At 41.9% G+C, this 27,078-nt stretch overlaps 1 protein-coding gene across 6 annotated transcripts in view; it reads right to left on the reverse strand.

Moving 5' to 3' along the window:
* LOC103818534 (SAM and SH3 domain-containing protein 1) overlaps positions 1–27,078 on the reverse strand; it is a 530,071-nt gene that overhangs the window by 109,788 nt on the left and 393,205 nt on the right. The window contains exon 1 of one of the 6 annotated variants that reach the window (XM_030235968.2): positions 11,609–11,753. The exons of 4 other annotated variants lie outside the window; for them this stretch is intronic. In XM_030235968.2, coding sequence (XP_030091828.1) covers positions 11,609–11,668 — 60 coding nt within the window. In that variant the 5' untranslated portion in view covers positions 11,669–11,753. Of the gene's footprint in view, positions 1–11,235; positions 11,379–11,608; positions 11,754–27,078 lie in introns of those variants that run through there. One more of the 6 variants, XM_030235966.2, reaches the window with a different exon arrangement.

Consider the following 27,078-nt stretch of genomic DNA (forward strand, 5'->3'; position numbering starts at 1 on the left):
AAACAAAGGATGTATAGTAAATAAGCTCCTTCTTTCAAAGAGAATTAGGATTTGAAAGAAAACAAATATTTTTATTGTATGACTCTTTCAAATGGAAAGGAAAATAATGTATTTTCAGATATGGCAATCTCTTCAAAGCTTGAGAGACACAAGGGCTGGTTCAGAAGGAATTACATGTGAATAGGAAAACAGGGCATCAGACTGTCTCTGGGAAAACAGTAAATTGCACTCTCATGCTCAGCTTGTTGCAGCTAACCAGCCCTCTGCTACCAATTACCCATTCAAAGCATCTGCTGGCAATACCTTGATGGTTTAGTTTTACATGACTCATACACACATCAATGGTTACCCACCTATAGCCTGCATTTGTCTCTAAGCAAAAACAAAACAAGGTGTGACCAACTAGACATGAAGGCTTACTTTGCACTATGATACCCCTACTCGGTGCCTGAAATAAGTCTTTTCATTTCTAAACCAAGCTTAAATGTCCATTATTTATTTCCCACGTGCTCCCTGACGTCCACACCATTCAGCCACCTCCTCTGGGTCTCCAGGAAGTCAGCCTGCACACTGACCTTCCCCAGCCAATGTCCTGTGCTCCAGCCATTTCCTGCCATGAAGGTGGCAATTCTTCCTTTCACATGATCCTTCTAAATCCCTCTTCCTAGCAGTTGCAAGTTACCCTTCTCAGCTGGGACTCCTCACACTTTTCTGGCCACAGAAATACAACTCTGGACACTGACTCACTGCACCTCCATCCCCTGCCATCCTCTGTTTCCCCTGAATATGGGAGGTACTTTCCTAAGACAGGCATCAGTCTAGAGAAAAACCCCGGTTTTGCTCTTTTTAAATTTTTTTGTTTTGTAAACTGTTCAAAGCTCCCCCAGCAACAGATCTGCCTAAGAAAGGCAGAAGGGTCAGCAGCAGTTAATATTCCTTTTTATCCCCCTTTCCTCCCTCTTTCTTGGCAGTTTATAAAATAATTACCTATCTGTAAGCATTCTGCAGTAGTTATTAGGTTGGGGAGATGAAAAATCAAGATTTGTACAATCTTTTGTATTCTATGTACACTCGAGACAAAGATTAAAACCCACAAGTAACTTGGCAAAGATTACTTGAAGAAAGTACCAATCCATCAGAGAGAAAAAGCAACACTGAGAACATTCACCTCTTTTTTTTCCCTCCTACTTTTGGTATTTAGGAACTCAAGCTCCATACTAAACAAATCCAGTGAGACTCATCACGACTAGGATAACAAGGATATGCAAAGGGAAGGATCCCTTTCCCTTCTCATTTATGTGTGACCACACACCACATGTGGTATGAAGCTATTCCTTATCATCACCATCATGCCAGTGATTTTGGTGAGGTCCTTGACCTTATGTTCCCTGTTAACTTCCTGAGTTTAGATAGCTATCGTGCAAAGCTTAGGTTTTACAAAGTTTAGGTTGTAGAAAGTTTATCCCTCTGCACATATATACTCACTCCCTGACACAAAATCTAAACAATGCATTGCTGGGTTTAGGCTGAGCAGGAAACAGTACACCTCACTGAACTGAACCATCCCGGTGCCCCCTCAATTCAGCACTCATTAGTACACGGCACCACCATGGAGCGGGACTGCACAGGATTAGACTCCTTTTCTTGTGTCACTGTAAACCACTCAGAATAAAGGTAAGAGTAGCTAGAGAGGAAAACAATTATTAAGGAGAGCCAGTCCTTTTCCACTACCTACAACAGAGCAGTCTCCACTGATTAAACAAGAAAAAAACCCAGATCTTTCCCGCCAGCCTCAGAAGAAAAATTTCCTCTAGAAATTTCCTCTCCCTACCAGGTTTTTTGGTTTTGAAGTACAGTATCGTTACCAGTCCTCTGATAAAATGTTGCACTGGGAATTCTTTCTTCAGCCTCTGTATAAAATATGATATATCCCCAAAAATACTCTGAAGCATTGTGTTTTTAAAGCGTAAACATACAATCATCTTGAAGATGGAAACTTGAAGACAGGAACCACAACTGACATACAACATGCCCACACCTCTTCCTGTTTTACAATGGTTATTTATGAATTCTGAGGTGGGAAAGAAACCTAATAATGGAGTGGAAATCACAACCTCCAAGTGTTGGTGGATATTATGTACGAAAACAAACATGTTTATTTATAAAATAGGATTTTTCTTATTTTAGTCCTCAGAGATTATAAACTGCAGTTTAAGTGCAAAGGATTTTTCATCAGCTTTCAGAGCTACTGCGCTAAAGTGGCCAACCACTAAAGCTCCAGAACTCACAAGTATTAAATATTATTCTGTATAACTGAAGGCTGCGTTAAGCCTATGCAATTATATTGATAACAATATGTCTGACGTGGATGGTAAAAGGAGATGACTCTTAATTTAGCAATAGAAAATAAGTATTTTCAATTTTCACTCCATCCTTAGGATTGCACTAGAAATTTCTGGTACAAAAACCCCTTTTGCCTTAGTAGCAATACACAGCACGTGTCTGCTGGAAAGCAGCAAGCACAGAATCAAAAGAGAAGGAAAATGTTTCAGAACTGTAACAGATGTAGATAAACAGATATAATAAATAGGCAGAACACAAACATCCAAACATTCCTGCAAGTGTAAAATGTGCAAAACCCACAGATTCTTCAGCAGTGGTATATCATTTCTAAAGGTATATACTATGACTCACAAGATACTACTCTGGCAAGCAGAATTCTTTAAAAGCCTAAAATGCCTTTTTTTCAGAAGTGCAACGTAATGCTATGCAATCAGCTCTAGCAGGTGTTTTCATCCAAGCTTCAGCTGTGGATGTGCATTCGCTGACAGAACTTTTAACAGTGCTGCCATGGTGCAATGAGCTCTCCTGTCTCCTCCATCGAGTTGTGCTGGGATTGCAGTCAAGCGAAGAGCAAGCTCTGCAGAGCAGGGTCAGCCTGGTGCTGGCATTGAAAGGGGCAGGAGGCTCAACTCATCTGAACTTATGAAAGAACAACAAAAGATGCATTTTCCTTTTTTCTTAAAAGCCTACAGGCCACACACTGCTCCACTATAAATAAACTCATGCCTTATGCTCCTGAAGTTTTTATGTAAACAGTGCAGAAAGTAGACCCTTATCTTTTGTTTACCTTTTGTTTCATCATACCTACCAGCACTGCACAAAGCATCTTCAGTTGCAGGTGAGAGGGTTAGGAGCATCTCACAACCAAGACATTGCTCATGTACGCTGAATTTAATATTGTAACAAGCATGCTACTGTTTCCACTATCATCTATCAGCTTTCATCACGCTTGCTGCAAAGCTTTCAAAGCATTGCTTTTATTATTATATTAAACAGTTACCTAATCTCCTTTACACACACTCCCATGCAGAAAGAACACAGTCCAGGTGGAGAACACTGTGAGATTAAATGTTAGTAGGCTGTAATCTACAAAGAGCAAAAAGCACTGTATATCATTATGAATACAGTGACAATAATGGTTTCATATAAAAGGATGTATTAATATTCTAGATAACTGTATTACCATGCTTGTCACCTTCATGGTGTACGTTTACCCATACACATGAAACGACCTATCTTCTTCATCTGGAGGCCTGATGATGCCAACTGATGTCAAGAGCATATCCCCATGTCCATGCAGGGCCACAGGGAAGTCAAATCACCAAAGTCTAATGGGCTCAACGGAGAGCAGATCTGCAACAGCACTCCAACCATATCACACTCTGATTGTGACACGGATATTAGAAACCACTTCTCCAATTTATTGTATGGCTTTCTAATAAAAAGCCTGAAAGTGTGATTTATAAATCATTATTGTATTATACTCTTAAACTTGTCCATCTGATTTTCCAGCTACACCCTGCTTAAAACTGTTTTCCAGATAGGTTATACAATCCCCACTCTTCAGCTCTTCGTAGGAAACATGCCTCTAAAACTAGTATATAGCTCAGAAATGCTTATACAGGTGTCGATAGAACCTACACCATCAAGTATTTTATTACACTAATCTCAGTTCAAATAAACCTGGTACATTTTAAGTCTGTGTTTCAAAACACTGCAGTAGACAAGAAAGTTCTGCTATTACCATAAGCCAGGAAAAACGTTCCCCTTGCCTCAAGAAGATGAAAGCAGAGCCACCATGCCCACACCTGACCCACACCACAGCAACTGCACTGTGGGAGGAGAGGGCACAGGTAGCTCCTTTTAGATTTAATGTAGTTGTTTTCAATAATAGAAATCTGTGTTGAGAACCTTTGTGCTCAAAAGGTGTTGTAATTTTTCCCTGTCAATGAGATGTCTCTTGATGTCAGGCAGAAATAAAACCCCTTCCCATCTCTTTACCTTATCACACAACATCCACATACATTTTAAGGGAGAACATGTTTTTGTAGTAGAAATCTGATTTTTAAACTTGCGCATACAAAACCCAATTTCTTCCTATTGCCCATTTTCTTAATGAAAACCATGGAATCCAGATCCTTGCAAAGCCACCTCAGCATCCCTGCAGACACAAGCACCTTCCTCCTCCTCCCACCACTAATAATGCCAGGCAGTTCTTTAGTCATCAGCTGTATCAAGCAATCACCAAGAGGAAAATTGTTAGCAGCATCCAATGTTAAAACAGGTATTGTGAAAAATCACTTTGCTGGGTGTAAATTCAAAGTAATTCCTATTCCTCCTTTGTTTCTGAACCTCCTAAAGTCCGAACACAGCATGTATTCTATGGCCATTAATACTGTCACAACAGGCTGAGCAGAAAAGGAAGAGGCCTGGGCTGCTGCATGAAGGAAAAGCTACAAGCAGAGATTCCAAATGACAAGAGGGTTACCCAGAAAGGTGCAGGAAACAGGGCTGGGGGCATGAGCACTGAGCACCCTCTCCTTCATAATGCCAACTCTGAAGGGAAAAAAATCCTGAAGGAGCATAGCCCAGGGCCAAAACTGGAACAGTTCAACCCAGGTCTGGAAGGAGACAATCTGACTCAAACTCCTTTGCCCTGGGCACTAACTGTTCCCTCTGTCCCTTGGCCCTGTGCCACATCCAGCAGTGACCCTGTGCTCCATTTCTGTGCCCCAGTCCCTCCACTCTGCTCCTGTTTGTACAGCACTTTATACAATCAGCACTAATTTACACAGGTTTCTACACAGCATCAGACTAAGTTAAACTAATCATTACCTGCTTCTGTAAAATGTCATTTCCTCTAAGATGCACTAAAAAAAAGAGGTTTTCACCTGACTGTAGAAAATGGCAGCCAACACGTGTAGCATAGTATATTGCATTCCATGTAATAAAAGTCCTTTAAGTGCTCATGTGCAACACCTTTTCTTTTTCCACATCAGTTTTCACATTTTCTTTCTCCCTAGAGACTGTCATTATTTTCATATCCACAAAAGGAAGAAGGCATCATTACCGGCAAATTCTAGCAACCTTGTATTCCACTGCTCTTAAAAAACAGAGAGAGCTTGGTTGACTGACTTTCAAAAGATAAAAAAAGTATGAAAAAAAAGAGTATTTCCAAGTTGGTATTCACAGCAAATCAGCAAGAGGAAGAATTTGCTTTCAAGAAAGAATGAAGCAGGCACCAGAACCAAAAGCTCTTATCACTCCTGATGGTGTAGGGTCTTATGGGGACTAAACTCTCTGATCGAGACATCTGTTTTATGTGCCCTGACGTGCAAGGAAAAGCCTAGACCAAAGGTTATCTCTGTGAGCTGTCTTTCCTCATAAAGGGATTAGCATTGCTAGGCACAACATTTCTTGGAAAGGCAAAGGAGATGCAACAGGTTAAGTTTAAATTATAAAATTGAATCCAACACCTAAACTGACAGCCAGTCATTCTCTTTTGACTTCTTTATTTGAAAGCAAAATACCCTCCATGGTTTTGTAAAATAGAAAAAATAATATCTGCCAGTTTGAAAGCAGAGACCAGGCCTTCTGGGTTCATCCTTATTGTTGCAAGTGGGATATGCTTTAGAAAACGTGCTCCAAATAGAAGTCGGAACAAAAATGTTTTGAATCAGAATGTCCCACAGCGAGTTTTGAGTTAACTACACAGTGCCACAGGCACTATGCTGACATGTCATCAATACAAATCATAGAAAACAAGTATATTGCATTTTCAAAAGCATATCTACCTGCAGCAGCTATTCATTTACCTGCACGTTTCCACAGAGCTGTGCTGAGCATCCATGATCTCAGCTGGAGTGGCCTTTTGGTGCCAATGTGACACCAGAAAAACAGAGTCACCCAATGAGAAACTGAGAGAGCAGCAGTGCAGTGATTTCCATAAGAGGCTACAGTTAATTAATGAGGGTTTAAGGAAGAGCAATCCTGGAGGAAACCTTGGGCTGGTCTTAGCTGCCACAACTCCTCCTGGCAGTTCTACAACTGCTTTTATCAGTTGGGGATCTACTTCCCTGATCCTTCCAGATACCCAGACTCCCTGGCTTAATATCAAATTCCTCTTCCCAATGTTAGCCCGTATCCAATTACTTATTATCACAGCAGCATTATCAGCTGGCATCTTTTTCTCTTTTGGTTTTTTTCTTTATTACTTTGATAAGAAATTCAAATAGTCACTTAAACACAGAGACCAAGATGGATTTTATATGGAAATAGGAGGGCTCCTGGTAGCCAAGTGAGCTTTATTGTCCTCAAAACACTCTGTTCACTTCAACTAACAGCAGATGGTGGGAAAGGACTGGTTTTCTCTCAGCATAACTGCAAAATACTCTTGAAAAAGAAATAATTTTATTTTGTTTCAGCTGTTATAATTGATTCAGTAGTTTGAAACAAGAAACTAGCTACTGCTTTGAAATAAAAAGCTGGCAAGACTTCTAATTCTGCGGCATCTCTTTCAAGTTTTGTATCTTTAGCATCTTGGCCATTGAAGACAAAATCTCCTCACACAAATAAGACACTTTCTTTAGTGAAACTCCTATTACAACTGATCAGTTTTGCCAATGATTTTATTAATGTCAGGATTTGACCTAGATATCTCTCATATGTATATACAAAGGAAGAACTTGGCATAAACAAGAGGGGCACTGGAATGACTTCCTTGTACTAAGGTCAATAGCCCACGTTTTGAAAGCACATCTTTAAAAGAATGAAGTTACTGATTTTAAATTCATATTAAAATTTGTTCTCAGATCTCATAACATACAAACTTTTAGACCTTTACATAGCAAACAAAAAGTTTGCTATCACCACATCAATACATGATTCTATACCAAAAGTATCCCTTTTCATAGCATTCAGTTTTGGCAATAGAGAGAATCTCTTTATTACTACTCACAGTCCATCTCACTCTAAAACATTAATACACTTCCAATATCCACTGCTGCTGTGAAACATTGAAAATTATAATTATCCAGTACATCCCAGCATGTGCTTGCTACAGACTAAGCGAAAGCTTTTGGGTACAATTTTGTTATGTAGCAAGCTCCATTAACAGCACAAACAGCTTGAGATGCTTATACCACAGCTGCACCTATGGAATATTTCATGAGAAAAGTGCAAAAGAGAAAAGTCACATTTACTTCAGCAAGACCTAGTACAGCTGCAAGTACACACCCAGTATTTATCAAGTATAGGGCTATTAAGTGACTTCAAAGTCCATAAAATACGCTCCTTACAAGCAGCACTTTACAATTATTTGCTTCCCCTCCAGACCTGGGATCTGCCATCACAGGTTCCTCCTAAGGAGGTCCTATTTTGAGGAACACAACTAAAACTACAGAAACAATGAAATGTATTTATCCATATAAATATGGAGAGAGGCTCAATTTGTATTTCAAGTAACTTCAGTACTGAATACCAGCAGGGCTGACACTACGGCCTCTCCTCCTAATTCAGCACCTAGAGCAGACACCACCACACTCCACAAGGCTTCCAGCAGGGCCAGTAGGAGGAAGACAACACCTTCCCCTCCTCCTCCCCACTGCTCTAACTTCTCAGTATGGGGAGGGAAGAATCAGGCATTTTATCACTTCTATGAAAAACACCATTTTTACCATTAGGACAGCAAATTGCTGGAACAGGCTGCACAGAGAGATTGTGCAGTTTCTGTCCTTGGAGGTTTTCAAGACACAACAGAGTAAAGCCCCAGGCAACCTCACCTGATCTCAGAGCTCTCCCTGTTTCAGCTTGAGGATAGGCTAGATGCTGCCTGTGGTTCTTTCCACCCTGCATCATCCCACAATCATGGCTTAAGAATGCATTTTTCTCTTTCATTCCATCAACAAATATCTGATGATCACCTTCTTTCTAGATTTCATTCTAGTTTTCTCCTTCCAAGATCACAGAATCATAGAATGGTGTCTGTTGGAAGTGACCTTAAAGATCATCTAATTCCAATACCCCTGCCATGGGCAGGGACTCCTTTCACTAGACCAATTTGCTCAGAGCTCCCTATCCAAGCTGGCCTTAAACACTTATGGGAATGGGGCACCCACAACTTCAGGCAATTTGTGTCAGTGCCTAAGCACCCTCACAGTAAAGAGTTTCTTCCTAATATCTAATCTAAATCTACCCTTTACTAGTTTAAAGCTTCTCCTCCATGTCCTGTCACTACACGCCCTTGTAAGAAGTTCCATGTTTGTTGTAGGCTCCCTGCAGGTACTAGAAATCTGCAACTAGGTCACCCTGAACCCTCCTCTTCTCCAGGCAGAACAATTCCAATATCTTGGCATTTCCTTCGCAGGAGAGATGTCCCATCCCTCTGACCATCTTGGCAGCCTTGCTCTGGACTTGCTCTAACAGGTCCATGTCCTTTCCTTTATTGGGGACCCCAGAGCTGGATGGAGCACTGCAGGTGGGAGTCTTACAAGAACAATCTTGTCTTTTCTCTCCTGGCTCTCTCCCTCTGATAATGCATTCCTTTGGTAGATTCCAGGCTGTTGCAGGGCCAACCCAGCCAGCATATCACTGCACCAACTTTTTCATTTACAGAGCCATCCCCTGTGAATCACCCTGGTGTCTACATCTGTGCTCCCCAGACAGTTTGAGTCATGAACTGCCAGATCCCAGGAAATTAAGACCCATGCTCTCACATAATTGACAATACAAAAGAAGTAAGCCAGCTCCACAGGCCACTGATGGGGCATCATGGACTACAACCAACCAGCTACTGACTCCCATTTGGAAGCCACAACTCCAGTTCACTGCTTGCCTTTTGCAGCACAGGTTTGAAAGAAACAAAGCTCAATGTACCACAGAGATGAGCAGTGGAAATGGCACTGGAGCTACCTTTCCCTTGCCTTCAAATAAGGACAGAGCACTAAGTAAATTTATACTCAGTTCATATTAGGACCTTATTTTGCATCCTGAAAGACTAGAAACTCTTTAAAAGTCTACATCTGAAGAAAACTGACAGCATGCAGTGAGACCTTCTGTCTTCCCTCTTATAAGAGACCCAACACAAGGTATCTTTTCATTTGTAATTGTGTTGCAACACAAAACAATGAAGTAAGAAATGCTAATAAGGCCAGGCGATGTTTGCAACTGATATAAACCAGCAACTTCATAATCACCAGATGATTCCTTTCTATAAAGCTGACCAACTCTAAGACAAATTATTTTAGCATAGTTTTACTAGAAGACAAATAATAATTAAGTAGCCCTGTTTTCCCAGGAAGGAAACTAGCTCCTATTGCTAAAAGAAACCTATTCAAATTATTAGTTGTGTGACAATCAGATCTTTTTCTGCCCTGAGCTTCAGCATGCTAGGCTGCTGGTCTGGCCTCCTCAAAAACTCCTTCCCAGGCATCCAATAGCACTTTGCTCTTACTAAATGCAGTACTGAAACCTGCCAGAAAAAGACAGAAAGAGACTGTTCATAAAGTACCAACTGTGTGCTCCTTACAAACTGGAAGAACTGACTCTGCTTGCATTCTAAGATTAAAATCATTAACAGTGAAAAAGTGTACGCAGTCGGGTGCTATAAAACTGAACATCAAGTCAATGGAGAATTTCTACGAAGAAAAGGAATAAGACAGGTTTTTGAACCTGACTTTGAATATTAACAATAAAATCCATGTCGTAAAAAAATGCAGCATAAGATGCTAATTAAATTCTCTGTTCAATTCTATAACATTTCTTCTGAATTACATCCTATGGCTTTACCATTCATTACGTTCCATGGCAGTTTTCCAAAAAATATTTCTCATAATATTCTTGAATGTCTGCTGGTTAAATGTTAACAACAAAAACTAACACGCATCAAGCCTATTCATTTGCTTTTAAAATGAATAAACAGGCACTCCACTGTTGATTACCACATTCCTGTATCGCTGGAAGGCTGCCAGCTCCAGTACACATATAACGTTAGTATTTGTTTTTTGCTGAGTGGCAGTCCTCTGCAGTAATTATCATCTTGCAACTAAAGTAAATATTATTCTCTCACTGCAAGTAGAAATAAAGGATTGACTCTTCCTGTATTTTTACTGTTTGCCATCCAGTCCGTCCTGTCGGTACGCTACGTGCCCATTAAACGTAATTCCTTGAGCCCTCGTTACTGGGGCCATCTCTTTTGTCTGTAACTAGTGAATTACGAGGATTAGTCGCTCCTCAGAAGATCACCGGCGCAGAAACTACACGGGCCGTAACCGAGCAACTCGTCTCCAAAAACTACCGGCAGTAAGAGCTCCAAAGCCGGCGCCTGGGAGTGCCGCGGGGCCCCGGGAGCGCTGCGGGCCTGGCGGCCGTGCCCGGCGACCCCGGGGCAGCGCCGGCCCCGCGCAGGGCTTCACCCCGGAACGCGTGCGGGGGGTGTAAAGACTGCAGCGACACCGCCTTCAGCCCAAAGTGCCCCGTATCGGCGGCACGCCGGGCCAGCGGGGGACAATGCGCCTATTGATCCGGCTGAACCAGCGCTCCCCGGGGCGTCCCCGCCAGCGGGCAGCCCCTGCGCAGACCTGCTCCTTGGCGGTGCTCGGCGCTCCCCTTCCGCCCCTTCCACCACGACAGCCCGAAGAGCCCTACTCCAGAGCCGCGATGCAGGCGGTCACCGACACAACCCAGGGCTTTGCCCGTGAAGTTAGTTTTTTCTGGGACGTACGCGCCCGCCCAGGGCGGGCACACTCCAACACAGGCAAACTCCGCAGCAGGTGCCGGGAAGACCCGGCGAACGCTCCGCCGCATCTCCACACCCCCCCCCATCCCAACCCCTCGTCCCGCGGTAAGCTGCCCCCACGGCAATCCGGTGGCAGACCCCCTCCTCACCACACTCACCAGGATGCCCATCACGTCCGCCCACAGCTGGGCGAACACCTCCGACGTGCCGCTGTCCGCCGGGGCGGCGGGGCCGTCCGCCCGCTCCCCCTCCATGCCCCGGCCCGGCCGTCGGATCAACGCCGGCTCCCCGCCGCCGCCGCGGCCGGCCCGCCCCGCCCCACCATCCTCCCCCGCCCCGCTCCCGCTCCGGCCCGCCCCGGGACACCGCGGGACGGCCCCGCCACCGCCTCCCCTCAACTTTCGACCCAACGACAGAGCGGCCCGCGGTGCCGCTGCGGCCCAAAACCCCTCCTTCGCCGCCCGCCCGGCGCATGTGGCCGCCCCAGGGCGGCAACAAAGGACCCAGCGCCGCCCCGGCGGCTGCACGCACCCCAAAAGTCAAGAGCGGTGTCGGGACACTTGTGGTCGCCGGCGTAGCTCTTGTCGCCATCCTCGTTACCCCCGTGCCGGTGCCTCGCCGGGAGCTCCAGCGGCCAAGTCAGCAGCGCTTTCTTAACACCCGGGAAAGACTCTCTGGGAGGAGGTGCCAGCCGCACGCTCCGCACGGCCGGCAGGGCAAGGGGCACCCTGTTGGTTCAGGTTTAGAGTTTGGGTACCGGGACCCCATCATCCTGAGAAGCGGTGGTCCGTCACCTATCGCCCTTGGGGCGGGACTGTGAGAATGCTGCCTGCCCTATGTCTGTGCCTCATGCTCCCTGGTACCACCCCCAATCCCCATTACAGTCAAATTAAATAATTACTACAGACAGCAGCAGCCATGCTCCTGCATTCTACCTGGGAAACTGCTAAGTGTCCGCACACACGCACTTCTTGAGGAAGGCACATGAAATAACAGTAGCCAAATCCCACTGCCTGTGAATGGAAGGAGTGGCAGAGGTCAGCAGAATGACCTGAAGGCCTATCCACCACCTCACACCTCACTCCCAGCTTCTGCTGTGACCAGCCGCAAGGAAGTCCTTTACTCTTAAGTGCTCATTCCTAAGCTTTGAAATGTTTGGATGCTTCTTGAAAAGCTCCTGTTTCAAGCTGTCATTTATTGGAAGCACTTGTCTGCCTGGGGTGGCAGGGAAAGTGATGTATTTAATGGATATGCAGCTGTCACATGCTGGCCAAGCATTTTGAGGTCTCACAAAGCTAAGCAGCCAGTGAATCCTCCAATATCCCTCTTGCCCTGCTTACTGCTGGGCTGTAGGTCACATGCCCTGCACCACCCAAACACAACTCAGAGCCTGCCCTAGAACCTGTGCTCCCCTCCATGCTCTCTGTTCAGCCCTGGGGTCCCCTGGCACCAGGCTCCCCTCAGCCCACTCGCAGCCCTACAGCTGACAAGACTCCCACTGAGGGCACAGCACCGGTGGCCTGGGAGGGCTGGAGCAACAAATGATACCATTTGCTGTCAGGGCTAAAAATAGTATCTGGAGAATGAATAAAGGAAAGTGTGGTTATTGCACTCATCTTCTCTCAATGTTCTCAACAATGCTCTTTTTCTGTCCTGAAAGCTAAGATTCAGTTTGTAGGCTAGCACTGGAGAGAAAAGCTGGCCAAAACACTTCCTTTCTCAGCAACTGCCACACAAAGAAAGGGACAAGACTTTTCTAAGTACTTTGTTACTGCAGCTTTTGCTGGAGTGGTTAACAGCACAAATTGAACAGAGAAAAGGAGGTGGCGAGCAGAGGCAGAAAAACTAAAAGAAAATTATGCTGAGAGAAAGTGGCAAAGAAACCACTGATGACTGACCCTCCTTTAGGATGCATATGTAGGATACACCCTGTGTAATGCATCTTTTTGACTAGTAATGAGAAATAATGAAAGACCCAAACCAGGTATAAAATCTCTTCTAATTGACCTTTAAATGGTACACAACTATAAGCCTATGAAGTACAAGACTAAAGGCGTGTCACTGAAGTTTCCCGGTACTCTGAGATGGCTTGCATAACTCAAAACTGGTTTAATTACTCAGGAGTAATTTACTGATTGACCCTCTGAAATTCATGTTGAACCACCTACAGTAGTAATGTCAATCTAGTTTAAAATATCTGAACAAGGCTCACTTGATCTCAGGATTTAAGTATTCTGGGCTCGTCATACACACTATCTTCTGTACTTCGTCTTTTTTATAGACAGAGGCACATTAAGAAAAACAAACAAACAAAACAACAATTCGGCAGCACACAGCCCAACCCCCCTCACTGTTGTGTCTTGGGCGGCAACAAAGATCAAATAGGTGCAAGGGGCAGCACTCCCACGTGCCTGGCCCCTCCCTGCCGGCCGAGGTCATTGCTCCTGTGCAACGATGATTACATCACTTACAGAAGCAGGCCCTGAATAGCCACACTTTGCAGCCTTGCAGTACAGGTAACAGAAACTAGACTGTAAATTGTGGTGGTCCCAGAGTTGCTTCCTGAGCCATTATGTCATCCCTTCTGTGGAGGGAGCAGCTTTCATCAGAGGAGTATGATGCATGGCAGTCTTCCCCTCAGCCTTTAATTTGAGACACAGAGCCTTTGATTTCAAGAAGTGAGATAAGGAAAGAAAGATCTTGCATAATCACGTGACTCCAGCAGCGGTTGCTTTAAAAGCAAATGGACATGAGCGAATCAAAACAAACCCATGGCAGTTTACAGTAGCTACCATCTTCTGTGGTCTTGCAATTACAGTATTTATGCATTTTCAGACATTCAAAACATGCCACTTTCACAAGACATTCAATGAATAGGAGATGCTAAAATTATTCCCTGCTCTTCTCTCAAGTAGAATCGTCCCCTCCTAGATAGGACAGGGTTCCTCTATTTTAATGAAGCCAATGTCCTGCAGAACTAAATCCCAGGAGTATTTTACAAAAATCATCTGCAACAAGAGTATATAAGTTTTAGAAAAAGCATGAAATCAGATCTTGAAAAGGTTTTGAAGCCCAGCTATGAGTGCAGTATTTTGTGTTACAACTACTACTACAAAATAACAAATTACTGGAAATTTGGCGTGTCAGAATACAGTTTTTCTTTGCAGTTTTATCTGTAGTTGCCTAGATGATAACTCCAGCATCTACAAGAGACTGCTCTCTAAAAGCATTTTGTGCTGAACTTCTTTATGGCTATTGGAAGAAATAAATCTGATCAATTTTCTGAGATGTTTATGATATTTCACAAGAGCTCTGACCAGGTGTGTTTCAGAAATCTTGAAAAAATGGTCACTGTGCACCTTCAGGGCAGCACAAGGCAGCAGGGCAGTAATCCTGATACGATTCCCCAGTGTGTTGCAGAGTGGCTATGAACTCCCTGTGGCTGTTCTGCAAATCTCTGAAGAGGAGATGGAAACAATTGACACATATGTGGTCAATCTAGTCTTGCCGAGTTATGGCAGATGCACTGTGCATATGAGCCTGTCCTCCTATCACTCCATCAGCTACACGTGGGTGTAAAGTTAATATGAGTTCCCCACATTTGTGAACCAGGCAGGATTAGCCAACTTGGAGAGCACTGGTCTATTCAAAAGAGATGGACTTTCTTCTAGAGGAATACTCCTAGCTCCAGGTTAAGGTGGCCATAGAGAAGGTCATCTTTCTTCTTTCTTTACTGAGGCTTTAGGGAGATGGCCTTCACTAGGACAAATTTGTTCTCTGTGAAAAGCATGAACCTCAAACACAAACCTCTGAGTCATTAAGGCAATAAATGACAAACTTTCTGTTCCAAAGCGCTGTGTGCCATCTCACACCAATGTCACATAAATGTTTCAACAAAGCATTTAATAGGGAAAAACTGAAATATGCATCAAAATAAACTGGAAAAGCCAACATGCATTATCATAACTAGACTATCACGCCTGTTGTCACCCGCATCAAAGGCATTTAATCCAAGAAATCAACAACCTTGAGCACTTTGATATCAATTTTAAACTATATGCAAAGTTGCCTTGGAAAGGGGATTATGCTCCACAGAATAAATGGACACCAAACTTCATGAGTTCCTGATAAATGACCTGAGGGAAATGGCTTCCTGCTCAGAGACCTGGCAATTAACTCTGCATGCATGAACAAAACACATGAGGTTTCTCAACATCACTAACACCACCCTGCCCAGTAGATCAAGTCCAAAGAGGAACATCAAAGCCTCAGAGAAATAAATAAGCAAGCCATTGTATGCAGAGAGGCTGGAGGGAAGGGGAGAAATAAAAATTCCAGCTAGCTCCTGCAGGTGACCTGCCAAAGCCCTAAAACTCTTAGCACAAGCACATTACAATGGAACATCTATTACCAATGATTGCATCTTCTTTCAGCTCTCTCCCTCTTCCTGCTTGGTGGAGGTTATCAAATTGAAACACACAAAGCTTCACATCACAGTCTTTGACTGGAAATGCAGCTCTTAGTGCTTGTAGGCTTCATCCCATCAACTTGTCAAGATCCATCTTAAAACAATTTTATCTCATTGTCCTTGCTACATTTTTTTTCCAAAGTTCTTCTAAAATATAATTTCTTTTACTTCTCCCCTTAAGTTCTTCCTTAAGAACTGTTTAAGTAGTATTATTATTTCTGGTAGCATGGTCCTTTGGAGTAAGGATCACCTGTGTCAGCCAAAGGGGCCAGCAGCTGCTCTCCAACAGAAAGCAGACATGCCAGCAGCTGCTTCAAAAACTGCTCTCTGCCGTGGGATAGAATGAGGACCCACAAACCTGACCCATCAGTCGATCTGACAAACAGGCTATCAGTGTCCCAGACTCTCCTAGAATGTACTCTTTCACAGTTCATGCATGTACAAGATCAATCCTGCATCCATGATCCATCCATATTTGTTCCAAATGATCACGTTTCTGCACCTGCCAGTTAGACAACTATAGAAAACAAAATATTCCTGATTTTAGAAGTGATACAGACAGTACTTATCCAATGGCTTTAAAATGAATGGTATTTAGATCACATACTACATGCTGTATAGTCAGAAATCATTATTTATTCTTTTAGAGGTTTAGCTGTCAGCTCCCAGTCTTACTGCCAGCCTCATGACCAGAGTAGCACATCCCAGTGAGAGTGGCCCACTGATAAGCCAAACAGAAACCAGATGGAGCTAGATCGGTTTAATTCTATCAGTAGAAAGCAGTTAGGAACAACAAATTGCTTTATTCTGATAGAAGTCTGAACTCTGCACATTACACCCAATCTATCATTCCCATAGATATCAGTATTCTACTAGATTAAAAAATTAGGAGGTGGGATTATTCCTGTAGTCTTAATATTTTGGGCTAGCACCACACTCAGTAGACACAGTAGTACTGTGAAGCTTGTCAGGCTTCATTTAAAATACAGTAGCTGTGACTTTACATGACAAATCATATAAGGAAATCTAATCACAGCAAGCATCACAGCCCTCCTGGAAGGATATCTTTTGACTCATAAGGAGAACGGAAAGGTTGACATCCTTCCCTTCCTGCTCCATAGAGGCCTCTCATATCCTGTCCAGCTCCCCTGTCGGTCATGGAGCACAGCATCACATTTGACTGCAAGGTGGTACCACTAGCTCAGACAGCAGAGGGGCTCTGGGAGCTGGAGCATGACTGGTGAGGGAAGCCACAGCCACGATCCTGCCTGGGTGCACATCAAGCCACTCCAGAAGTGCCTGCAGATCAGGACTCCAACTGCTTCCCACAATGTCAGGCACTGTCTGGAGATTTTCCAGACATTACTAAGACTCTTGTTCTTTGTGTTACTTCTGCCTTCTCTACCTAAACTCAGCATTCCCTCTTCTCCAACTGCACGGCAAAACCAGTCTTGATGTGTTGTTTTTTCTTGTCAGCATTGAAATAGTTAGCATTCCCTTTTTCCTTAGTTTTCTGCAGCGCTTTTTACAAAATGTTTTCTAAACCTTTATTATTTTTTCAGAAAGGAGTTCAGCATCCTTTGAGATATCTAGGGGTAGTTTCTGCACTGTCATTCACAGGAGGTTGCTCTACAGATTGAATTATTTTCATAAGCAGCTGCTAGAAGGGATGCATACAAATATTTTTTGTAAGAGACTTACAAAGGCCATAGAGACAGAAATATTTAGCTCAGTGTCCTTTGGCTGCTCTTCTTCCAGATGATATTAGAACTGTGGAAGTAAAAAAGGTGAAAAGCTAGCCTCAAAACTGGGAGTAGAACATCAGCCCGTCCTTTTTCCAAGTGTGGTGTCCTTTGATTCCTTTGTTGAAACTCTTAGTAAATTACTAATGAAAAGAAGTCTGATGATCTCATCCTAAGGCACATCCTAAAAGTAGCATAAGGTACAACTGAGTAGTGTGTGGCAACTGTGTATTTCTGAGATGCTCAGTGCTTATGTATCACTCCCAGTTAGCTGTGGTAAAATGAGATGACCAATCACAGAGTGACACCTATATTACTGCTCACTTTGTGACCAGCGCAAATTATTAAGATAAAAATGCATGCACCTCAGAGATGATGCTTATTGCATCTCCCTTTGAAAGGGAAATAAACATTTTTAAAAGCAATACTTCCTGGAAAAAGAAACCCAAGAGCTTTCAGTAATTTCAGTTTCATTAATTGTATATTTGCAAAAGCAACCAAGAATGAAATGCAAATGCAGATCTTTAAATAAAAATGTTATCTGCCTATTATGGAGAGAAAACTTTACATAGTTTCCCTTAACAAAATATTATTACAACAAAGTACGTGTGACCCAAACATGTCAACTATAGACAGTTGGAAGAAAACAAAAGAGGAAGAATTGCTTAGCTTCTCATTCAGAAGGGATCACATCCATCCAAAAGCCACCTCCTCCACACTTCGCCTAACACCCATTCCCCAATACCAATTAAATACTGCCATAAAACATAGCAGAAAAAAAATTTTTCCTCAAATGATCCTCTGAAAGTTAATACACCCCCCCCCCCATCTGAACCAGTAGAAAACACACCCTACCAAAGCCTGACTTTCAGTCCCACAAGGATTCAAAACTGAGCTCAGGCTTTGCACTTTTAAAGCCTATGTTGTAAGTCACATAAATATATTAGCAGTGAAGGAGTAGGTGGGCCTTATGGGTTAGTCCAGAAGCTGATCAAAGAAAACTGCCTGATGCTCTCAGCTAGGCAGGTGACCAGATGTGACAATCTGATGTTTGCTTGCGTATCATGTCAGCTTGAGGTCAATTCTCCCTCCTGCAGCCACTGGACAACAATGTACTGGCTTCAACCTCTTCTTTCAGATCAGTTTCTGGTGAGGTAATTCCTGCTCCATCACCAGAGCTTCTCCTTTTGCTTCCATCCCTAGAAACAGTTATTTTCCTTCACTTTCCAAACAGCTGCCCTATCTTTCCTTTTAAATGCTTTCTGCCCATTCTCCAAAGCACTAAATCTGACTGAAACAGGGGTCTCCTCCCCACATCAGAGCTGCACCCCTGACCTTTGTGCCATGCAGCAAGCCCAGATGTGTACATAAGGAGAGAGTTTATGGGAAAACAAATGGCAGTTAAACAGCAAGCAGAAAAGCAGTTGTATTGCAATTTCTGTTCAATTAGTGTTCAGAAATCACAGATGTCAGGGACCTGACTATTACACTTGCATTTAAATATAATGAAATTTTTAAAGTAAAACTTTTGGGGTGCTTCAGCTTCACTTGTCTAAGTCATTAAGGTGCACTTAGGGCTTCATCTTCATTCTTTTATTGAAAAATAAAACCCAGAATTTACATTTCCATTATTTAAAAAACAGCAGCAAATTGAAATTTTTACATCACTGGCTGCAGGTGCTAGTATGTGAAATAAATCATCAAGCCAGTGATGAAATCTGGAGTGTTCACAAGACTGACAATGTAGTCAAGATGATAAGTATTCATTTCAGCTGTGGCTATAAACACAGGCATAAGCTTGATTCACAGAGTCTGTGCTCCTCCAGAGAAGCTTTATTTTTCACTGCCCAGCAAGCTGTACCATCAATCACTCTGGACTCTCTCAAATCAGAGTTTCAAATTGCCAAGGAAAAATACAATAAAACCTGCTTTGCACTCTCTAACAAGAGTTAAGAAAGAAATTAAGAATCATATCCAATCTGTAGATTTCATTTTTCCTATATTGTTAATAGCATGTTTCACTTCATAAAACTTCATTCAATCCTAGAGAAAAGAGAGAAAGATCTCTGTACAAGCAGGCCCACACTGCACTTCATGTCCATAAATTCATTGAAGGGGCACGAGAGGCTTATTACTTCTGCAACACAGTGAGGAGGGGGAGTAATTCCAAGGAGCAGCTGCTTCCAGTTAGGGTAGCTCAGCTGGAAAGGAGAGGTGCCTGTCAAAGTAATTAAAATGAGAAGAAGCCATCTATCTGAGATTTAAGCTTTTAAGCACTGGCCAACCCCCTCCCAAAATGTAATTATAAAGAAAAAAAAAAAAGACAAGTGAAAACAGGCTTAAGCACTGCTGAAAACATACCTCCAAGCTATTCTCTCAATAAATATTTTGGGAAGTTCACGAACAGAAGGATTATTGTGACTGTGGTGGTGTGAGTGGGAGGAATTTACCCTCCACAACTCAACCAACTGCATCAATGATGATAAAACAGCCCTTGAGGGCAGTGAGCTTACTGCACTGGCTCCATGTTGATGAAGTTTTACAGGAAAGTTTTTTTGTTTAAGTATATGTAGAGTAGGCTGGTATCTCTAGTTCTCAGAAAAAAAAAATGAATTCTCATTTGCAAGGATTTATTAATTAGGCAATTCTGTTTTACAAGGCCAAATATGCTGCTTCAGTACAATGTGTATCCTGTAGCAATATATGACTAACAAAAAGTAATTGAGACTTGGGTTTTTGAAAATTACTAATACACTTGATCCCAGAAGTGCATCACATGTTCCTTTTGACTTCTGTGGGAAGATGTTATTTGTGAGAATACATTTAAACAAACAACTGTTGCTTGGCTAGATGAAGGTTAAAGGGACTGGAAAGGATGCAGCAATAATCTGAAAGCATGAAGGGTGTGTAAACACCAAGGGGAAAGCCAGATTGCAGAAAAAAGCTCAAGAGGGTGTAACTCAGGGCAATGAGATAAGTGTATGTGTTTTAAGCCCTGAAATACTGGCTCATAAAACAATCACATTATTTGTGTATACAAAATGGACATTTTGGACTGTCCTCAGTCGTGTGTCACTGAGGACAAAATATGTAAGGGAATTAAAGGGAATGAAAAAAAGTAGCTATATTACTGAAGGGAATATAAAAAAGAGCAGTAGTAACCCTATGTCTTAAGGACAAGCCAAGTGACCTTATGGATACTCTATATTTGCTGTCCCTACCACTGAGGAAGCAGCAGCAGGGATGGGTGGTGAGCACACAAGGCTTTGGGCTACGTACAATCCATGACTTAATCTCACATGACTTGCAGCTCCATGAATTATTTCGGGTGGTTTTAATGGATGATGCTATCTGAGCAATTGCCTAGAAGTCTGCAAAGCCTCTGTGGCCCTTAGGTTTCCCATGGGAACACGAGGCATTTAGGGAATACATAAGCACACAGTAAGAAGACAATTTTCATTACTCACCAAATTTCAGGGGTTTATATAGAAATCTAAAACTCCCAGAGATAAAAAATATTATATTATTGTATATTATTATTTATTTATTACATTTGTATATGTAAACTGTACGTGCAGACTGATCTAAGAAAAGATTGCCTTTTGATTTGTCAAAAAGACAAATTCCTTACCTCCTAAAAGCATTCTTCAAGTGTTGCGATACCTTTTTAACTCCTAGCATTTCCAAATACATACTAATAGACATGGACTTCATATGAATAGAAAGGAAATATAATTATCCTCTTGGATAGTTACTTAAATCAGTTTTCAGTGCATAAAACATGATTTAAACATATGTTTTCTATTGCCTGTACTTGCCTAGCTACTGTTTATGTTTGTCTGCAAACAGAAAATTATTCAAATAACCCCCAACATGCACAATATTATCCTAATCTGTAAATAGATTCCACCAAGGGAGAAACAGGTTTTAAATATTTTAGCACCCATTTCCCAAAGTGTGTACGTACACAGGTAACAGAGGTTAAATAGCCAGATTGTTTTATATGGATGCATGAGAAAGGATTATAAAAGGCTTTAGGTATGACAGAAAATTCAGGGCAGTATCAAAGGGCTAAACAGTATTAGAGTACTTAGTGAGCCTGGTGGTTTCAAGTAAGCTTAACCTGCTCATTTTCATCCAAGAACGCCCAGGCTTGGCTTCAAGATAGAAGGATTTTGGCAGTAATAATGACTGCTGTCTCCATCTCTTGTTCTCACTTCTGTGCCATGGTAATTATAAATGAGGGCCCATGAAGAATAAGAGTTCAAGAAGGCTAAGGGAGGGCAAGCAACGGGCTGGAAAGACACATGAATTATATAATGCTTCTTTTTCTACCCTATTATCCTGTAAGAGTTTTAAACAGCCAAATGAATTTGACAAGAATTAATTTTGTCAAATCAATCCAATTTCCTACTCTGAAGGATAATAGGTAGTGGATAAGAAGTAGCAGCAGCTGGAATACATATTGAATTTAATAAGGTTTCTACCTTTTACAACACAGATGATACCATTTTAAGGTGGTACACAACTTCTTGAAAGAAACACTTTCAGTGATTAGTTTTCAGTGGTTGGCACCAAAGGGAAAAAAATATATTGAGTGAGGCTTTGCAGGGATCTGTTTTTCAATATTTTAATTAACAGGCTGGCCAGTAGAATAGAGAATATGCTCATTAAATTTACAGATGACAGACAGCTAGAGTGCTTGAAAATAGCTCCTGAAGGTGTAACAAAAAAAAGTCATCTTGCTACAGAAGAGCAAGAGAGTACCCAGTACAGCCAGTAGGATACAGAACCACCTGCAAGACGTAGCAATCTCACATGCACTGCTCACCAAGCCCAAGCTGTCAGCTGGAGTTCTGGGTTGTGTTTTGACCCAGTTGTGCCCTACACGTCAGGACTGACATGGACTAATGAGAGAAAATGTAGAAGACAACCACATAAATGAGATGTTTACAAGTAGAGATTGAAAGAATGAGGATGCTCTATCCAAGGCAAAAGAAGATGGCCAGAGAATAGGATAATAATTTTCAAATAGGTAAAACGTTTCCTTCACTAAGAAAAACAAACTTCTCTATCTATTGGGGATAGGGCAGGAATGAACAGGTTTAATTGCAGCTGGGGCACTGTTCAGTTAAACACTAGAAAAAGCTTTCTAACAGCAAGGTTCATAAAAGTAATGGAATTGATTGCCTGGGGTCAGTGTGGTGCCTTCATCACTGTCTAACCTGTTCTTGAGTGCCTTCCAACATCCCATTATTTCAGTACAACGGATGCTGCTCTGGGGCTTGGAACTGACTACATAACCTGTTAAGATTTCTCAATTTAGTTTTTTTTAAAATACTTTTTGCATTTTAATTCTTTAAACCAGACTGTGGACAGTCTGGTTTGCACAGCAGCCAGCACTTACTCCAAAGGAGTCTGAATGGCACTCATGCCAAAAGGCCAAGATACAATGCTACAAGTTAGAATTTGAGTTTACAGGTAGCAAGGATACCACAAAGGATATTAAAATGCTTTGCATGACAGTGACACAAAAACAACCATTGTCACCTGGAGAACTGGAGAATTTTTATACAGGCTATTTGTAAATCCTATATTTTGCTCCTGAACTGAAGATTTATCCCAGAGTTTGCAACCACCTGGCCTGCTTTTAATATTAACATTTGCACAAGATGTTAGAGTGGCTGTGGCAGCATGTAACTGATACGACTGAGGATGGCAGTTGCCAGAGGGACAAGCTGCTGCACAAGGAAGCCAAGAATCTCAAACTCAATATGCTTCATAAGAGTAATTCTAAAAATTACAGCTGCTTGTGGGCAAGGGGTTTATTTGTTCATTTATATTCCAACTGAAATACATTAAATACTTGTTTGGATACTCCTATCCCTCTTGGTCATATCCAGTGACAACCACTGTTAATTCCAGCTACCTTTCTGAAAGTGAAATTATCACCTGCTTTCTCCAAAGAGGCACTTGCTGGGGAAACATATGTATCTTTCAGGATTTAAATGCTGGAAGCCCATTGCAAGGCTGTACACTCCCTGGCAGGTCTTGTGTACACCAGACCTGCCAGGGAGTGTACAGCCTTCAGGTGAAGTTATTACGTGTTTTTTGTATGAGACATCCATATGTGCAAGAACTGAGCATGATGGTGGCATGTCAAGATTAGCAAAAATAACTGGGACATATTTTCTTCTCTGAGACCTTCTCATCCACCAGCCTTTTAGAAAGAAGACCTCCACCACTTCTGGAATCCCCAAACTGGACATTTGCAAAATCCCTCCTTTGGCAATCTGAAAGTGGATGGAGGCATGGAGGGATGTGTGCATTCACACATCTCCAGAGGCAGCATTTCACAGACATCTTTGTGTTTTTACACATACTCAATTATGTTCTGTCATTACGGGATTTCACAGAGAGTGCTGCTATTTCAATTAAAACACATATATACAATAGCATCTGTGGCTGTACCTAATACAATGTATGGTAGCCAAGTCAACAGCAAGTGACCAATCAGCCAAAATGGCAAATTCAGCACCAAGGAGGTATGAATTCCCAAGAGGTTTCACAGGCCAGTCAGTGAGCTACCACTCTCACTCTTCATCCAGCTGTGAGTTAAACAAGCTGCTCCTGAGGAAAAAAGTGCTAAAACTCCAAGGCCCACATTTTCCAAGGCAGGATGCATGGAGAGTATAAGGTTCTGTCAATTAGAAACAACAGTAAAATGGCATCCCATCTGCTCTACAAATGTCATAGAACTCCATAGCACCTGTCTGGGGAAGAAAAAACCCACCAAACACAAAGAGCAAGAGTATACCACAGATATAAATACTTATGTGAAACAAAGGCCTCTTTGTGCTAGAGCTTTCTGCAGCAAAAGTACTTCAGAAAAGTTTGGACTTTTTTTCAGTAGTATTTTATATCAGAATGTGAAAAAAAAAACAACCAAACCTTTCCACACTTTAGCCATACCACAAAAGTCAGTCAGTTTTGTTATAACTTTGAAGGTGCAAAAACTATAGCTAAAGACTCCACTGATAGGAAAACACTCCCTCCCTCAAGTACAAATTTTGAAAGAAGAATTAAGTTGACAACTTACACTTTATGTATCTCATTTCCCTTCCAGAAGGGTCTAAACACATTTGTAGTAACTTCTAAGTTTGCACATTGCAAAAGGTACAGTGCCAATCAGAATTCACCCAGTCATTTCCCTGGAAACCAGACCAGTGCAAAGGAGCAGCAAGAAGTTTCCTTTCTCCTTCAATATCCAGGCAGGGCTCTCCCTGTTGCACTGAGCAGACAGAAATCCCAGCACTCCTTTCCTGCAGCCTCTCAGCACTGGCCCTGTAGGTTTGCTTTAAAATGTCTGAAAACTAATGAAATTTGCACAAAACAGAAAATTAGTGTTGACATGGATGCAAAGTTATGACCAAGCAAGGCTTGTGAAAAGAGCTTTGCTCCTTCCTTGGTATGACTATCTTCTCTGGTAAAAACTGAACTCAATATAAAATCATCAGTGGTTGGACTTTATCGTGGCAGAAAATTACCTTGGCAGCTGTAAAAGGGAGTTCCCTCTTTCCAAAGCAACTTGCCCAAACTGCCAGGCACCTAGAAGTCAAGATATTACAATTCTTGCAGTAATAATGACTGACAGTGTTACCAAAATTAGAGTTACCAAAGTCAGAGGAACGTATGAAGTAAAATGGGAGCTTTTGTCTACACATAAGGTTCTGAAAAGTCCAGAAATAAATAGTGCAGGAACAAATACAGAAGTAGGAAATTAGGAGTAGTAGGACCAGGTGCTGGAACCCTAGTTACTGAGAATTTTACATTTTCTGTGCAGGCAGGCACTGACCTCCAAGAGAACACTGCAAATTTTTTGTGACAAATGTTTGCCCAAATGGATCTCCTATGTTGTCTCACTTTCTAAGATGTTTTGGTACCTCTTCTAGTATTACTTAACATGCATCGAGTGTTTATTACAGAAGCATCACCTAAAGCACAAGATCTGCCATACTAAACAAAACACTGCTTACAGATTAAATGCATCTTCACTCTACATCTGAGTCAGAAATAGAGGGTGAAGATGCACAAAGTTAAAGTTATCTGCTATGAGAAACACAGCACATAAGTAATTGAGCCAAAAAGGAAATCAGGGTCTTCCAAAGTTGTGGTCCAGGGCACTGCCAAGCAGACCACGCTATCTGTACTCCTTGTGCTGTAAATAATCATGCACCAGTACAGGCTGCACTTCACATGCTCCATGACTCTAGGAAAGCAAAGATATTTTGGGAAATGATCTATTTTGCTAAGCAACATTTATTCAATGAAGCATAACAGAAACCTGCTAAAAAAATTACAGTGACAGAAGAAAATAAGCAGCTGAAAGGAGACACTCTCACAAATGGGAAGGGGAAATGCTCTGAAAGAAAGTCCCAAACCATGCCCCAAGACATGGAAGCACTTGCTGGAAAGCAGGAATTCTGTACTATATATACATGCAAAAATGCAGAGTTTCAGAAGAAACTGAAATATCGACTATTTTTGAAGCATTTTTGCAAGGAAACTTGATACATTACACCTAAAAGTATTATAGTTGGGGGAATTTTATCAGCACCATGATCATTGTGGAGGGTAACACAGCAACAGACAGTTATATTTCAATTGTATTTTCCATGTAAAATTATATTAATGATAGTTACAGAAGCAGTGGATACTACATCATAGGGAGCCATGGTCATAATTTACTAACACTGTACTGAAGATGAAGAATCAGAGAATTTAACTACAACTGCACTAACCTAGGTTTATATGATACAGCAATATCTCTTCATTTCAGGCACTCAGATCTTTCTGGATTTCATAATCTTTCTGGATTTTTGTTCCTCCATAATGAAAACTATATGCCAATATGGTGAAAGGGGGGAATGAGAAATGAGACATTTAGAATAATCTAGATCCTGAAAGCCTTTCCAGATCACCATCAGAGGAATAAAATGACTACTTTGAAACCTCTGCTGCTAATCTTTGCTGCTTAAATAGATAGCAGATGCTTTCTCTTGTTTACTAGCAGTAATGCAGGTAACAAACACGGAATTCACCACTAATTCCTAACAGATTATATCTGAAACTGAGGTTTTCCGCTTGTGGTTCAGGGACTTCTGAGACCTCAGTAAGTATCCTAATGAAGTCTTATAAAGTCATTAGGGAAATCTCTTAAGTTTTTAATACTCTTAAGTTCACCACACTGATTTGCATCTGTGCCTAAACATCTTCAGGAATACAGAAAAGTTGCAAATTACTTTTGCTGTTGAGAGTTTGAAACTAACTAGAAAATTTATGGTGTCAGATCAATGGTTAAACATGCAGGGAATGCCATTTAACACTATGTACTAATAGCCAGAGCTAATCCATGGAAAGTGCTGCAAGCAAAAAGTACATAGGATAATTGCTCATCCTGGGTCAGTTTAGCAATCAGTTCTCCTGGCAAAGTCCAAGGAGTCAGGTGACTAAGTGGCACAGAGGCCCTCAAAGGCACCATCCCTGCACTAAACTACACCATCTTTAAAGTAAGGAGGAAGGAGCAATCAAGTGGTGGAAGTGGCTACAATATTTTCAAGGAAATTACAAACACTTTTAAGATGTCACAAGATTTTTCTTCCAAGTGTTATTTAAAAACTGTTTAGAAGTTTGTTTCCCTTGGTGAGGATCTTGATTTTCTTCCCATGCTGTTCAATTTATCAGGAGCCCAGGCATTGCCTGCCTGTGCAGGAAGTGCTTCTGCTCCTCTC

Source organism: Serinus canaria, chromosome 3, assembly GCF_022539315.1.
Source record: "Serinus canaria isolate serCan28SL12 chromosome 3, serCan2020, whole genome shotgun sequence".
In the NCBI taxonomy this organism is placed as follows: Eukaryota; Metazoa; Chordata; class Aves; order Passeriformes; family Fringillidae; genus Serinus; species Serinus canaria.